The sequence below is a fragment of the Eriocheir sinensis genome, chromosome 37 (assembly GCF_024679095.1).
Source record: "Eriocheir sinensis breed Jianghai 21 chromosome 37, ASM2467909v1, whole genome shotgun sequence".
NCBI classification, from domain to species: domain Eukaryota; kingdom Metazoa; phylum Arthropoda; class Malacostraca; order Decapoda; family Varunidae; genus Eriocheir; species Eriocheir sinensis.
The window spans coordinates 2,406,390-2,420,461 of NC_066545.1; the positions used below are offsets into that span (position 1 = coordinate 2,406,390).

A 14,072-nucleotide genomic window follows, 5' to 3' on the forward strand; every position below is an offset into this window, starting at 1 on the left:
CGTGTTATTACCCGAGAACTATCTGCTTTAACTGGTCTATTTATTATTCTTTCTATTTATTTACCGTATCTCATTATTTTTTTCGTGTCTTGTATTCCTTTCCCTTTCAGCCACACTCATGTCTATCTTTTCCATATTTTCATTTACCTGCTTACTCTCTTTGCTTGAACCTGTCTATTGTTGTTTTCTGTTTATCTGTCGTATCTTTCATCTAGTTTTTCTTTTTTTCCTTTTGCTGCTCTGATTCACTATTTTCTGTCTACCTGTCCTTTATTTTATTCTTTTACCTGTTCGTGTTATTACCTGAGAACTATCTGCTTTAACTGGTCTATATATTCTCTTTCCTTTTACCTGCACCGTATCTCTCACCTTTTATCTTTTTTTACCAGTGCGGGTCAGGCCATAGGTACCGCAGGGAATGTTCTTCTTTTACACCTTTTCCAGTGTTCCTCTGTCCCTTTTCTTTATGGAAGCGGCGGGTTGCGGTCCTTTTTTACTTTTATTATCTTATGTGTTCAGGCCCTCAGTTCGTCTCGGGAAAAAAAAATATATTAACCAGGCTATTGTTTTCTTTTCCAATAGCATTCGTTCAGTGCTTCGGTTCGTCTACTTTACCTGGAAAAAAATAACCTGCCCTCCGTGTTTTTTTGTTTTTTTTATTCGATCCTGCTTTCAGTTCTTTGTTCGTCTTCTTTACCGGGGAAAAAAATATATTAACTTGACTATATCGTTTTCTCCCCTGATTTTATGTTCACTTCTTTATTCGTTCTTCTTTACCGGGGAAAAAATATTAGCATGACCTCCAACTATTTTTCCCGTACCTGTTCGAGTCGCATATAACTCACCTTTTGCCAATACCTGTCTTGATTAATTGGTCCTCATTTACCTGGCTGGACTTTCCGTGCGTCCCGTCTTCCATTACCTGTTCCTCTCTTTACTCTTTTCTTCCTCTCTTCCTTTCACTCTCTACCTGTGTCTCAGTCTCTATTTCTTCTTCTTTTGCCCTCCCTCCCTCCCTGTCATCATTTCCTTCTCTTTCCTCCTTTTCCCTCCTGTTCCACCTCTCCCTCACCTGGTTTCCCTCCCTCCTTCCCTATTTTCCCTTACCTGGTTTTCCTCCCTCCCTATTATCCCTTCCACCTGTTCCACCTTTTCCTTACCTGTTTTTTCCTCCCTCCCTGTCATCCTTACCTCCTGTCCCATTCTATTTCCTCCTGTTCCGTCCTGTTCTACCTCTTCCTTACTTGCTTTCCCTTCCTTCCTATCACCCCTTCCACCTGTTCCTCATCTGTTCCACCTTTTCCTTACCTGTTTTTTCCTCCTTCCCTGTCATCCTTACCTCCTGTCCCATTATATTTCCTCTTGTTCCGTCCTGTTCTACCTCTTCCTTACCTCCTTCCCTCCCTTTCTATCCTCTTCGCCTGCCCCCTCCTATTCGTGCTCCTTCCTGTTCCCTTCTGTTCCACCTTTCCCCCACCTGGTTTCCCTCCCATCTTATCATCCCTTCCACCTGTCCCCTTCTGTTCTACCTCTCCCTTTCACTCAGCCGCCTTAATTAACTCTCCTCCAGACTCAGGTAGACGCGCTAACTGCCTCTTCTCCTCGGCACCACCTGGCTCGCCCTCCACTCACCTGTAATTTACTCCATAATCCACCTGTCATCTGTCCTGCCACCTGTCCTTTCACCCGCCCGTCCTCTAATCTCACCTGTCCTCCTCCTCCTCCTCTTCCTCTTCTTCTTCCTCCTCCTCCGTCTGTTTCTTCGTCTCCTCCTCCTGCTTCTGTTTCTTCTCCTTCCCCTTCTCCTCCTCCTCCTCCTCCTTCTCCTCCTCCTCCTCCTCCTCCTCCTCCCTTATCACCCTCTACCACCTCCTCCTCCTCCTCCTCCTCCTCCCTTATCACCCTCTACCACCTGTCACTTCCAATAACTACAGGCCTGCTTCTCCTTTATACCTCCTCCTCCTCCTCCTCCTCCTCCTCCTCTGTCTCCATTGCTTTGCCTCCTCTTCCTCCCCCTTTAATGCCTGTCCTATTTTCTCTTTTCCCTTTCTTTCCCTTCTTCCGTTTTCATTATCACATCCCCCTCCATAGTTTTCCTTTCCTCCTCGCCTCTTTCCTCCATCCATCCTACCTTCTCTCCCTCCACTTACCTCCTCCATCATCATCACCTGCTCTTAACACCTCTTCGTCTCTCTCTCTCTCTCTCTCTCTCTCTCTCTCTCTCTCTCTCTCTCTCTCTCTCTCTCTCTCTCTCTCTCTCTCTCTCTCTCTCTCTCTCATTTATCACTACCTCTAGACCTCCCTTCCCCTTCCCTTTCCCTTTCCCCCTTTCTAATTAACACCTGAGCCCCCCCCCCCTCCCCTGCATCACCCCCTCGCGCACCTGTCCTCAACACCTGCCCGACAAGGTGACATTTGCACCAGTGCCAAGGTTAATTAGCCGCTTTGTTCGCGATCGACCAGGTGAGAGAAATTTTTATGAATAGGTTTTTTGTCTTTATTCGCTTCTGCGTTGACTTCGGTGCTGCGTGCGTGGGATGGGTGGGGGGGGGGGGGGTTGTGTATGTGTGAGGGAGGGGGGGGTTGTGTGTGGGGGAAGGGGGGGAGGTTGTATATGTGTGTGTGTGTGTGTGTGTGTGTGTGAGGGAGGGAGAAAAATAAAATAAAATGAGGAAAAGAGAAAAATAATGTAAGCGGAAATAGAGGAGTGGAAAGAAGGGAAGTGAGAGGAGAGCAGTGGAAAGAAGAGAAGACAAGAAAAGAGAGGAAAAGAGAAGAGAATCGAAGCGAAAAGAGGAGAAAAGCAAAGGAAAGGAGAGGGGAGAAGAAAGAGAAGAAAAGAGGAGATATAAGAGGCATGGAGAGGAGTGGAGAGGAGAGGAAAAGAAAAGAAGGGAGAAAAAAAGGAAAGAGGACCAGAAATGAGAAATAAAAAAAGGAAAAAAGATGAACAAAAAATGCAAGAAGAAAGCAGTAAGAGAAAAGGAAAAAGGAGAAGAAGGAAGAAAGCAAGGCAGGACAGATGGAAGGAAAGGGAGGAGGCGAGAGGCAAGGAAGGACGGAAAGCGTGGGAAGAGAGAAGGAGTGAGAGAGAGGGGTATTAAGAGGATGGAGAGGAGGAGAGGAAGAGGGAATGAGAGGAAGGAGACGAGAGGACGCAAATGAGAGTTAATGGGAGACATGAAAGCAGAAAAAAAGAAAATAAAGAGTGAGAGGAGGAATCAAGGGAGACAGAAGGGGAAGGAGAAAGAGGAGGAAGAGGAGGATCAGATACAGAAGGGAGAAGAATAAAACACGAGAAAAGGGAAAAATCAAAGGAAAAAATTAAAAGAAAAACATGAAAAGTGAGATAGAAAAAGGAAGAAAATGAAAGGAGTTAAGTAAGAAAGTCGTAATTGAGAAAAGGAGAAAGGAAGGAAGAAAGGTCAATGAGGAATGGAGGAAGGGAAAAAGAAAGAAGGGAGGCAGAGAAAAGAAAATAAGAAAGGAAGAGCTAAAGAAGGAAAGGAGGGGAAAATATAAGAGAGATAAAAAAGAAGGAAAATAAAAGGAGAGGAATGGAAAAAAGAAGGAAGGAAGGAATAAATAAAAAAAGGAAGAAAGCGAAAAATGAATAAAGGAAGGTAAGAAAGAAAGAGCAAAAGTAATATATATTTAAGTAAGGAAAGAAGGAAGGAAGGAAGGGTGGAAGAAAGAAAGGGAAAAAGAAAAGAAGGTAAAGAAAAGGAGAAAAGAATAAAAGAAAAGAAGGAAGGAAGAAGGAAACAAATAGAAGGAACGAAGGAATGAAAGAACGACGAACGAACTAACGAACGAAAGAAAGAAGGAAAGAAAGAAAAAGAAAAAAAGGAAATAAGTAAAAAAAATATAAAAAAAAATGTATAAATAAAGGAAGGAAAGGGAGTAAGGAAAGCGAATAAATAGGCAACAAAATTAAGCTTCAAAAATATAATCCGTGCTGAATGAAAGGCACAAAAAAGTCAGCATTTCGGGAAAACCCTGAACACGAAAATGAAGGATATAATGAATGTATGCCAAAAATACTCTCTCTCTCTCTCTCTCTCTCTCTCTCTCTCTCTCTCTCTCTCTCTCTCTCTCTCTCTCTCTCTCTCTCTCTCTCTCTCTCTCTCTCTCTCTCTCTCTCTCTCTCTCTCTCTCTCTCTCTCTCTCTCTCTCTCTCTCTCTCTCTCTCTCTCTATCCTCTCTCTCTCTCTCCTCTCTCTCTCTCTCTCTCTCTCTCTCTCTCTCTCTCTCTCTCTCTCTCTCTCTCTCTCTCGACATTCAGTGCTCTCGTCCTTTCATTAAGTTCATTTCTTCTTTTTACATAAATTTAATGCCAAACCGTCGACCTGGTTTAGTTGTGCAATGCGTATGTATGTATTTCTCTCTCTCTCTCTCTCTCTCTCTCTCTCTCTCTCTCTCTCTCTCTCTCTCTCTCTCTCTCTCTCTCTCTCTCTCTCTCTCTCTCTCTCTCTCTCTCACACACACACACACACACACACACACACACACACACACTTGTTTACACCATTTTCCTTTTTCCGGCTCCTTTCTTCTTCTCTTTTCCTTGTTTTCCCCCTCTCTTCTTTCCTCTCCCCTCCGCTTTAACACCCTATCCTCTATCCCCACTCTTACATTCCCCCTTTCTCCCCTCTACTTCATTTAACTTTTCCCACTCTCCTCATTCCCTTCACCCTCTTTCACATTATCTTCCCCACCGCAGTTCCTAATTCCCTCTCTTTTTTTCCTTTTCATTCTAATCCTTTCTCTTTTCCTTATTTTCTCTCATACCTTTCCTCTTCTCCCACTCCATTCTACGCCTTATTATTTTTTTCTCATTTTCTCATTTTTCCTCGTTCCCTCCCTCCTCCGAACCGTCATCTCCTCTTCTTCCCTTACTCTTCTTATCCTCCTCTCCATTTCACTCCTTCTCCCTCTCATACCCCAAGCTACCTCCTGTAAATTATCCCTTTCTCCCCAACCTCTCACAATTACTCCCCAACTCCCTCCCTTTTTTCCTCTCTCTTTCTCTCTCCATTTCACTCACTCACTCTCATCTTTCTTCCTCTCGCCCACTCACTCTCACTCTCGCTCACTCACTCACTCCCTTTCCCTCTCTCGCCCACTCATTCACTCCCTCTCTCTCTTTCTCCCGCCCATTCACTCATTCCCTCTCACCCACTCACTCCCTCTCTCTCCCTCTCGTTCATTCACTCACATTCCCTTTCTCTCGTCCACCCACTCATTCCCCTTCTCTCCCTCCTGCAGGCGGAGTTGTCGGAGTCGCTGCAGCAGCTGTCGGGGCGCGCTAAGGCTGCCCACGCCCAGATCACCAACCTCAAAACCTTCCAGGACAGAGTCAATGTGAGTATGGGGTTGGGGGGTTGGGTAAGGATAAGGAGAGAGTATGGGCAGCGAGAGGTTTTATTGGTAGGGGTTAGGTGGTGTGAGTGTGGTATGGAGTTGTGAAGGGAGAGTGGGTAGGTGGGATGGGATGTTGGGAGTGGGTAGGGTGAGTGAATAGGTATGCCTGGGGTGGAAGGGGTAGAGGGAGGGTAGGGTGTAAGGTGGAAGCTTGGGTAAGGGAAGGTTTAATTGGTAGGAGTTACACGGCGTGAGTGAGCTCGTGAGTGGGTGTGCGGGTAGGTGGGTTGGAGTGGAAGAAGGAAGAGGCTTAGAGGGTGTTAGGTGGGACGAGGGGGGCATGGAAGGAAAGGGGGTGGAGTTACTGAGGGAATGGGTGAGTGGTAGAAGAGAGATGGAGAAAGGGAGAGTAGATTGGAAGAAAAACGAGGTTGAATAAAGGAGATTAAAGGGTTAGGGAAAGATTGGCGTAAAGAAAGGAGAGAGGTAGAGATAATTAGAAGGGAAAGGAGCTTGGAGGTCGGAAACTCGGAACCCTTTCTACATCCTTGGAAAGGAGACTGAGAAAAAGAAAGTATTTTTTTTCACATTTAGTCTATAGCGCCGGTAGTCTTTCTACTGGCCAGCCCCTGCCCGTTGTGGCGCGGGCAAATGTTTTATAGTGGTGCCATATTGCATGGTTCATGCTACCTCCCGGACCTCATTTTTTTTTTTTTTTTTTTTTTTTACAGCAAAGGAGACAGCTCAAGGGCACAAAAAAGTAAACATTAATAAAAAAAAAAAGCCCGCTACTCGCGGCTCCTAAAAAGAAACCAAAGAGGTGGCCGAAAGATAAGTCAGTTTAGGGAGGAGAGGGGTCCTGATACCCTCCTCTTGAAAGAGTTCAAGTCGTAGGCAGGAGGAAATACAGATGAAGGAAGATTGTTCCAGAGTTTACCAGCGTGAGGGATGAAAGAGTGAAGATGCTGGTTAACTCTTGCATAAGGGGTTTGGACAGTATAGGGATGAGCATGAGTAGAAAGTCGAGTGCAGCGGGGCCGCGGGAGGGGGGGAGGCATGCAGTTAGCAAGTTCAGAAGAGCAGTCAGCGTGGAAATATCGATAGAAGATAGAAAGAGAGGCAACATTGCGGCGGAATTTAAGAGGTAGAAGACTATCAGTATGAGGAGGAGAGCTGATGAGACGAAGAGCCTTTGCCTCCACTCTGTCCAGAAGATCTGTGTGAGGGAGCCCCCACATGAGATGCATACTCCATACGAGGGCGGACAAGGCCACTGTATATGGACAGCAACTGTGCAGGGGAGAAGAACTGGCGGAGACGGTACAGAACGCCCAGCCTCGAGGAAGCTGATTTAGTAAGAGATGAGATATGAAGTTTCCAGTTGAGATTTTGAGTTGAGGATAGACCGAGGATGTTTAGTGTTGAGGAAGGTGATAGCTGGGTGTTGTCAAAGAATAGGGGATAGTTGTTTGGAAGATTGTGTCGAGTGGATAGGTGGAGAAACTGTGTTTTTGAGGCGTTGAAGGACACCAGGTTCTTCTTGCCCCAATCAGAAATAATAGTAAGGTCTGAGGCTAAGCGTTCTGCAGCCTCCAGCCTTGAGTCGTTAAGTTCCTGAAGGGTGGGTCTTCTATTAAAAGAAGTTGAATAATGCAGAGTGGAATCATCGGCGTAGGAATGGATAGGACAGTTCGTTTTGGAAAGAAGATCATCAATGAACAACAGAAAAGAGGGAGATAGGACAGAACCCTGTGGGACACCACTGTTAATAGATTTAGGAGCAGAACAGTGACCGTCTACCACGGCAGAAATAGAACGGTCAGAAAGGAAACTGGAGATAAAGGTACAGAGAGAAGGATAGAAACCGTAGGAGGGTAGTTTAGAAAGCAAAGATTTGTGCCAGACCCTATCAAAAGCTTTTGATATGTCCAGCGCAATAGCAAAAGTTTCACCGAAACGGCTAAGAGAGGATGACCAAGAGTCAGTTAGAAGGCTAGGAGATCACCAGTAGAACGCCCCTTGCGGAACCCATACTGGCGATCAGATAGAAGGTCAGAAGTGGAAAGGTGCTTTTGAATCTTACGGTTAAGGATTGATTCAAAAGCTTTAGATAGACAAGAAAGTAAAGCAATAGGACGGTAGTTTGAGGGATTGGAGCGGTCACCCTTCTTAGGTACAGGCTGTGTGAAGGCATACTTCCAGCAAGAAGGAAAGGTAGATGTTGACAGGCAGAGGCGAAAGAGTTTGACCAGGCAGGGTGACAGCACGGAGGCACAGTTTTTAAGGACAATAGGAGGCACTCCATCAGGTCCATAAGCCTTCTGAGGATTGAGGCCAGAGAGGGCATAGAAAACATCATTTTGAAGAATCTTTATAACAGGCATAAAGGAGTCAGAGGGGGGATGAGTAGGAGGAATATGCCCAGAATCGTCCAGAGTGGAGTTTTAGAAAAGTTTGAGAGAAGAGTTCAGCCTTAGAGATAGATGAGACGGCAGTGTTGCTGTCAGGACTGAGGAGTGGAGGGAAAGATGAAGAAGTGAAGTTGGAGGAGATGTTTTTGGCTAGATGCCAGAAGTCACGGGAAGAGTTAGAGAAAGCAAGGTTTTGACATTTTCTATTAATGAAAGAATTTTGGTTAGTTGGAGAATAGATTTGGCACGATTTCGGGCAGAAATGTAAAGTTCATAATTAGCATTAGTTTGAAGGCTCTGGTATCTTTTGTGAGCTACCTCTATCATTGACAGCACGAGAACAAGCGTGATTAAACCAAGGCTTTTAGCGTGAGGAGTAGAGAAAGAACGAGGAATGTATGCCTCCATTCCAGAGACAATCACCTCTGTGATGCGCTGAGCACACAGAGGGTCTCTATCCTGGAAGCAATAATCATTCCACGGGAATCGGAAGTACATCCTCAGGTCGTCCCACTGAGCTGAAGCAAATGCCAGAAGCATCGCCTCTTCGGTGGGTCCAGAGGATGTACAGGAGCGATAGGACAGGATGCAGAAATAAGATTGTGATCGGAGGAGCCCAACGGAGAGAACAGTTTGACAGAATAAGCAGAAGGGTTTGAGGTAAGGAAGAGGTCTAGAATGTTGGGCCGATCTCCAAGACGGTCAGGAATGCTCTAGGTCGTTGAGGATAGCAAAGTTGTAGGCTTGTTCACCAGGATGGTCAGTGAAAGAGGATGAAAGCCAAAGCTGGTGGTGAACATTGAAATCTCCTAGGATGGAGATTTCAGCGAAGGGAGAGTGGGTCAAGATGTGCTCCACTTTAGAATTCAAATAGTCAAAGAATTTTACATAGTTGGTAGAGTTAGGTGAGAGATAAACAGCACAGATGTATTTAGTAATAGAATGACAGTGAAGTCTTAACCAGATGGTGGAAAATTCAGAAGAGTCAAGGTCGTGGGCACGAGAGCAAGTGATGTCGTTGCGCACGTAGGCGCAACATCCAGCTTTGGATTGAAATTTAGGATAGAGATAGTAGGAGGGAACAGAGTAGAGATTGCTGTCAGTAGCCTCAGAAACCTGTGTTTCGGTAAGGAAGAGAAGGTGAGGTTTAGAGGAGGAGAGATGATGTTCCACAGAATGAAAATTAGAGCGAAGACCGCGAATGTTGCAGAAATTGAGAAGAAAGAGGTTCGAGGAGTTATCAAGACACCTCTCGGGTCGGCAGCCAGAAGGGGAGTCCTCCTGGGGAATTTAGGTCCCCGAGGCGGGGACTCCGAGGCATTGCTTAATTGAGCCATTTTGAATTTTGAATTTTGGAAAAAGGTGTATATGTTATGTGAATGTAGTGTGGTGTGGATAAAGAGAGGATCTGTCTTTAGAGAGCATGCTGAACTACTCTCCGGTGTTGGTGAGACAATAGGGAAACGGTTAGTGAGGACATGGGAAGGGTCTTTGGAGGGCTTCAGCTCCCTTCTCACCTCCCATATATACCTCACCGGGAGTGGCTTGCGCCCGTTCGGTAGGTGTCTTCCTACCTACTCCAGCCACTTAAGAGAGTTTAGAGTCAGGGTTGGTAGGTGGTCTTCAGGACAGCATATGGGTAGTCATCGGCCACTCGGCGATAACTGAAAATAATTGTCATCTTGTAGCGGCGGGCGGGACTCGAAGCCGGGTCCTTCAAGACGCCGCGTCCGTAACCTGACCACTCAGCCACCGCCTCCCCGAAGTGCCACCGCCATCCCGAAGTGGGGATTGGGGTGAGGTGTTAGGGGTTGCAAAAAAAAAAAGGGAGTAGGAGGAGGAGGAGGAGGAGGAAAGGGAACGAGGGAAGGATAGCGAGAGTACTGTGAAAGTTTTAAGGAAGGAATAAATGAAATAAACGAAACAAAAATAAAAAAATGAAATAAAGAAAAGTGGAGAGAGAAGGAAAGTGAGAGAAAGGGAGAGTATCCAAGAAAGCTGATGGAAGGGAGAGAAGGAAGGAGAAGGAAGAGGAGGAGGAACGCGAGAGAAGTAAGAGTTAAGTGAGTGTGCTGGAGGGAGAGGAGGGGAGAGAAGGAGGGAGGTAATGGCTTGGGGAGAGAGGGAGGGAGGGAGGTGGGAAAGGAAGGAAGGAGGAAGGGAGGGACCTAAAGTTAAAAGGAAGGCAAGAACGGAGGAAAGATGGGTGAGGAGGTAGGAACGAGAGGGGGGAGGAAAGGAGGGGAGGGAGGGAAGGCGGAAGGAAATGGGAGAAAAAGAAAGGTGGTTTGCGTGTAATGGAGGCAAGAGGAGAAAGGTAAGAGTAAGGGAGAGGAAAGTGGAAGTAGTGAGAGAGGGAGGGAAGGAGGGAAGGGGGAGGGAGGAGAGAGGGAGGGAGGGAGGAAAAATAATTGAGAAGTGAGAAAGGGTATGCGGTTAGGAGGTGGCTGAGAGAGAGAGAGAGAGAGAGAGAGAGAGAGAGAGAGAGAGAGAGAGAGAGAGAGAGAGAGAGAGAGAGAGAGAGAGAGAGAGAGAGAGAGAGAGAGAGAGAGAGAGAGAGAGAGAGAGAGAGAGAGAGAGAGAGAGAGAGAGAGAGAGAGATTTACATAGATTTACATAGAAAATCAGACCACACAGACCCCATGGTCCAGACTTGGTGGTCTGTCCTTAAACCTAAGTGATTTTACATTAATCAGAAGACTCCAAAACGTTGCATTTCTACTCTAGTTGATATTAAGTTGAAGGAAGTGACGGTCGAGCTTATTTTTGAAGGAGTCAATCGTGTTACACTGGACCACTGATGATGGGAGCTTATTCCATTCTCGCACTACAATGTTGGTGAAGAAAAATTTGGTGCAGTCTGAATTTACTTGTCTACATCTGAGTTTTACGCCATTGTTCCTCGTGCGCAAAGTGTCATCGATCATAAACAATGTTGATCTGTCTACATTCGTGAAACCATTAAGTATTTTAAAACATTCGATCAGTTTTCCTCGGAGGCGACGTTTCAAGAGAGAACATGTTAAGGGTAGAAAGCCTTTCTTCGTAGGATTTGTTGCGCAAGGAAGGGATCATTTTCGTTGCCCGACGCTGAACACCTTCTAATTTAGCAATATCCTTTGCATGGTGGGGAGACCAAACTGTACCGCATATTCCAAGTGGGGTCTGACTAAACTGTTGTAGAGCGAGTATTACATCTTTATTCTTAAATAAAAAGTTTCTTTAATGAAGCCCAACATTCTGTTCGCTTTATTTGCTGCATCGATGCATTGCTGAGAATTTGAGGTTTGACGCGATTTTGACCCCCAAGTCCTTGACGCATTGAACGCTTTTGAGTTTAACGCCGCGCATTTCGTAATCAAACTTTTATTCCTCGTTCCAACTTGAAGGACCTGGCACTTGTCTACGTTAAAGGGCATCTCCCATCTATCCGACCAAGTTGAAATTTTGTGCAAATCCTCTTGGAGGCTTTGCCTGTCTTCGTCAGTGAGAACCGAGTTACCAATCTTTGTGTCGTCTGCAAATTTACTAATGCGGTTATTGAGTCCAACATCCACGTCGTTGATGTAAATAATGAAGAGCACTGGGCCAAGAACCGAGCCCTGAGGGACGCCACTAGTGACAGGCGCCCACTCTGAGTTAAATCCGTCAATCACTACTCTTTGTTGTCTGTTGCTCAACCAATTCGCGATCCATTGGTTTACCTGACCGTCAATACCTATTTGCTTTAATTTGTAAAGTAATTTATGATGCGGGACTTTATCAAACGCTTTCTGGAAATCAAGATAGACTACGTCCAGTGATTTGGTTACGTCATAAACAGTGAAGAGGTCGTTATAAAAGGTTAATAGATTTGATAGGCAGGATCTTTTGTTTCGGAAGCCATGTTGTGAGTCCCCAATTAATGAGTGGCTTTCAAGGTAACTCACAATTTTGTCTCTAATTATGCCCTCAAGTAGCTTACCTACAACCGAAGTTAGACTAATGGGCCTGTAATTACCTGGTACTTTTTTGTCTCCTTTCTTAAAAATCGGTGTCACGTTAGCCTTTTTCCAATCTGAAGGGACAATGCCTTGTCGCACATAAGAACGTAAGGAGTCTGCAAGAGGCCAGTTGGTCTACAGAAGGCAGCTCCTGTAATCCTAAACCCACCTTACCTCACTATCCATGAAGTTATCCAATCTATTCTTGAATGTATCTACGGTATTGGCACCCACAACATGACTGCCAAGTCTATTCCATTCATCCACCACTCTATTGGTGAACCAGTTCTTGCCTATGTCTTTGCTGAATCTGAATTTATCTAACTTAAATCCATTGCTACGTGTCCTACCTGGTTCTTTACCGACCAAAACCTTATTGACATCCCCTTTATTAAAGCTCTTCATCCATTTATAAACTTCGATCAGGTCTCCGCGCAACCTTCGCCTTTCTAGAGAGTGTAGCTTTAAATACTTCAGTCTATCCACATAAGGCAAGTTTCTCACCCCTTGAATCATTTTTGTCATCCTTCTCGGTACAGATTCTATCATATAATGGTTAGGGAGTCGATACCACACCTCGAATCGAGGCAAGGTTAAGGCATCGAGCCAGGCGGACCAGTGTAAAAGGTATGAATGCAGAAACGAATACTTGTTTCTTGCCTGACAACACCACTGACTGATTACAAACTGTCTGTACTGCCTTCCTCTTTTTTTGGGACGGCTGACTCCCCTCGCGACAAATAATGTACTGATGCCTTAGCCTTGCCTCGATTCTAGGTGTGGTATCGACTCCCTAACCATTATATGTCTGTTTTCAGTACATTATTTGTCGCGAGGGGAGCCGCGTCCCACTTAAAAAGGAATAGGTGACAGCAGGTTTGTGGCAATCAGTGGGGGTGTGTTGTCAGGCAAGAAACAAGTATTCGTTTCTGCATTCACACCTTTTACACTGGTCCGCCTGGCTCGATGCCTTAACCTTGCCTCGATTCGAGGTGTGGTATCGACTTCCTAACCATTATATGTCTGTTTTCAGTACATTTTTTCAGTAGATTCTATCATCTTGATATCCATTCTATAGTATGGTGACCAAATCTGAACCGCATAATCGAGAGGAGGTCTAACTAGTGCTAAGTAAAGTTTGAGGATGACTTCAGCGCTCCTATTGCTTACGCTCCTTGAGATGAAACCCAGTACTCTGTTTGCACCATTTTTAGCCTGAATGCATTGAGCCCTAGGACGGAGGTCAGCGCTCACTAAGACTCCTAAGTCTCTCTCACACCCAGACCTGCTTAGAGGAGTGTCATTTAAGGCGTAATTGAGTGAGGGGGTATTCTTTCCTACACCCAGAATACTACACTTCCCAACATTGAATTCCATCTGCCACTTACCCGCCCAATCATATAGTTTGTCAACCTCATCCTGGAGAACGGTAGCGTCCTGGTCTGATTGAATTACTCTACTGATCTTGGTATCATCTGCAAACTTATTGACATCACTGCTAATTCCTGTGTCCAAATCATTGATGTAAATGATAAAAAGCAGTGGACCCAGCACCGACCCCTGTGTGGGACTCCACTCGTAATACTGCCACATTCAGATTTTTTACCATTGCTCTGCACTCTCTGCTTCCTACCACTAAGCCAGTCCAGTTAAAAACTTTCCCATCTACGCCGTGAGCCTGTAATTTTAGTAATAGCCAGTGATGAGGGACTTTGTCGAACGTTTTACCGAAATCTAGGTATAGTATGTCATAGTTTTCATCTCTGTCAATCGCCTCGATTACTTCAGTGTAGAAGGGCAACAGGTTAGTAAGGCAAGACCTACCCTTTGTGAACCCATGCTGTGAGTCATGAATTAAACTATGTTTCTCAAGATGGTCCCGAATGCTTCTGGCTATAATTGACTCCAACATTTTGCCTACAACTGATGTTAAGCTATTGGTCGATCATTTAAGGTGGCTGACTTGTCTCCCTTTTTGAAAATCGGCGTCACATTAGCTACTTTCCATTGGGTGGGCACATACCCAGAGTTTACCGACATCTTAAAGATATCGGTAAGTGGGCAACTGAGGACCTCCTTGCATTCTTTCAGAACCCGTGGGGATATTTTATCGGGGCCCGGCGATTTGTTTTTCTTCAACCTACCAATCTCATCCTGGACTACCTGCTTAGTGATGATCACATCCCTCAACTTGTCGTTGTCTTCGCCCTCATATACCTGAACTCTCTCCGGAATGGCTGTTAGATTTTCCTGTGTGAAAACTGAGAGGAAATAGTCGTTCAACATTTTACTCATATCTTCTCCATTCTCGACA

The 14,072-nt window shown here is 45.3% G+C and overlaps 1 protein-coding gene across 1 annotated transcript in view; it reads left to right on the forward strand.

Annotated features, from left to right (window-relative positions):
* Positions 1-4,011: 4,011 nt before the first annotated feature.
* LOC127008455 (E3 ubiquitin-protein ligase TRIM9-like) overlaps positions 4,012-14,072 on the forward strand; it is a 71,924-nt gene continuing 61,863 nt past the window's right edge. The window contains exons 1-2 of the mRNA XM_050880599.1: positions 4,012-4,029; positions 5,269-5,364. Coding sequence (XP_050736556.1) covers positions 4,012-4,029; positions 5,269-5,364 — 114 coding nt within the window. The remainder of the gene's footprint in view (positions 4,030-5,268; positions 5,365-14,072) is intronic.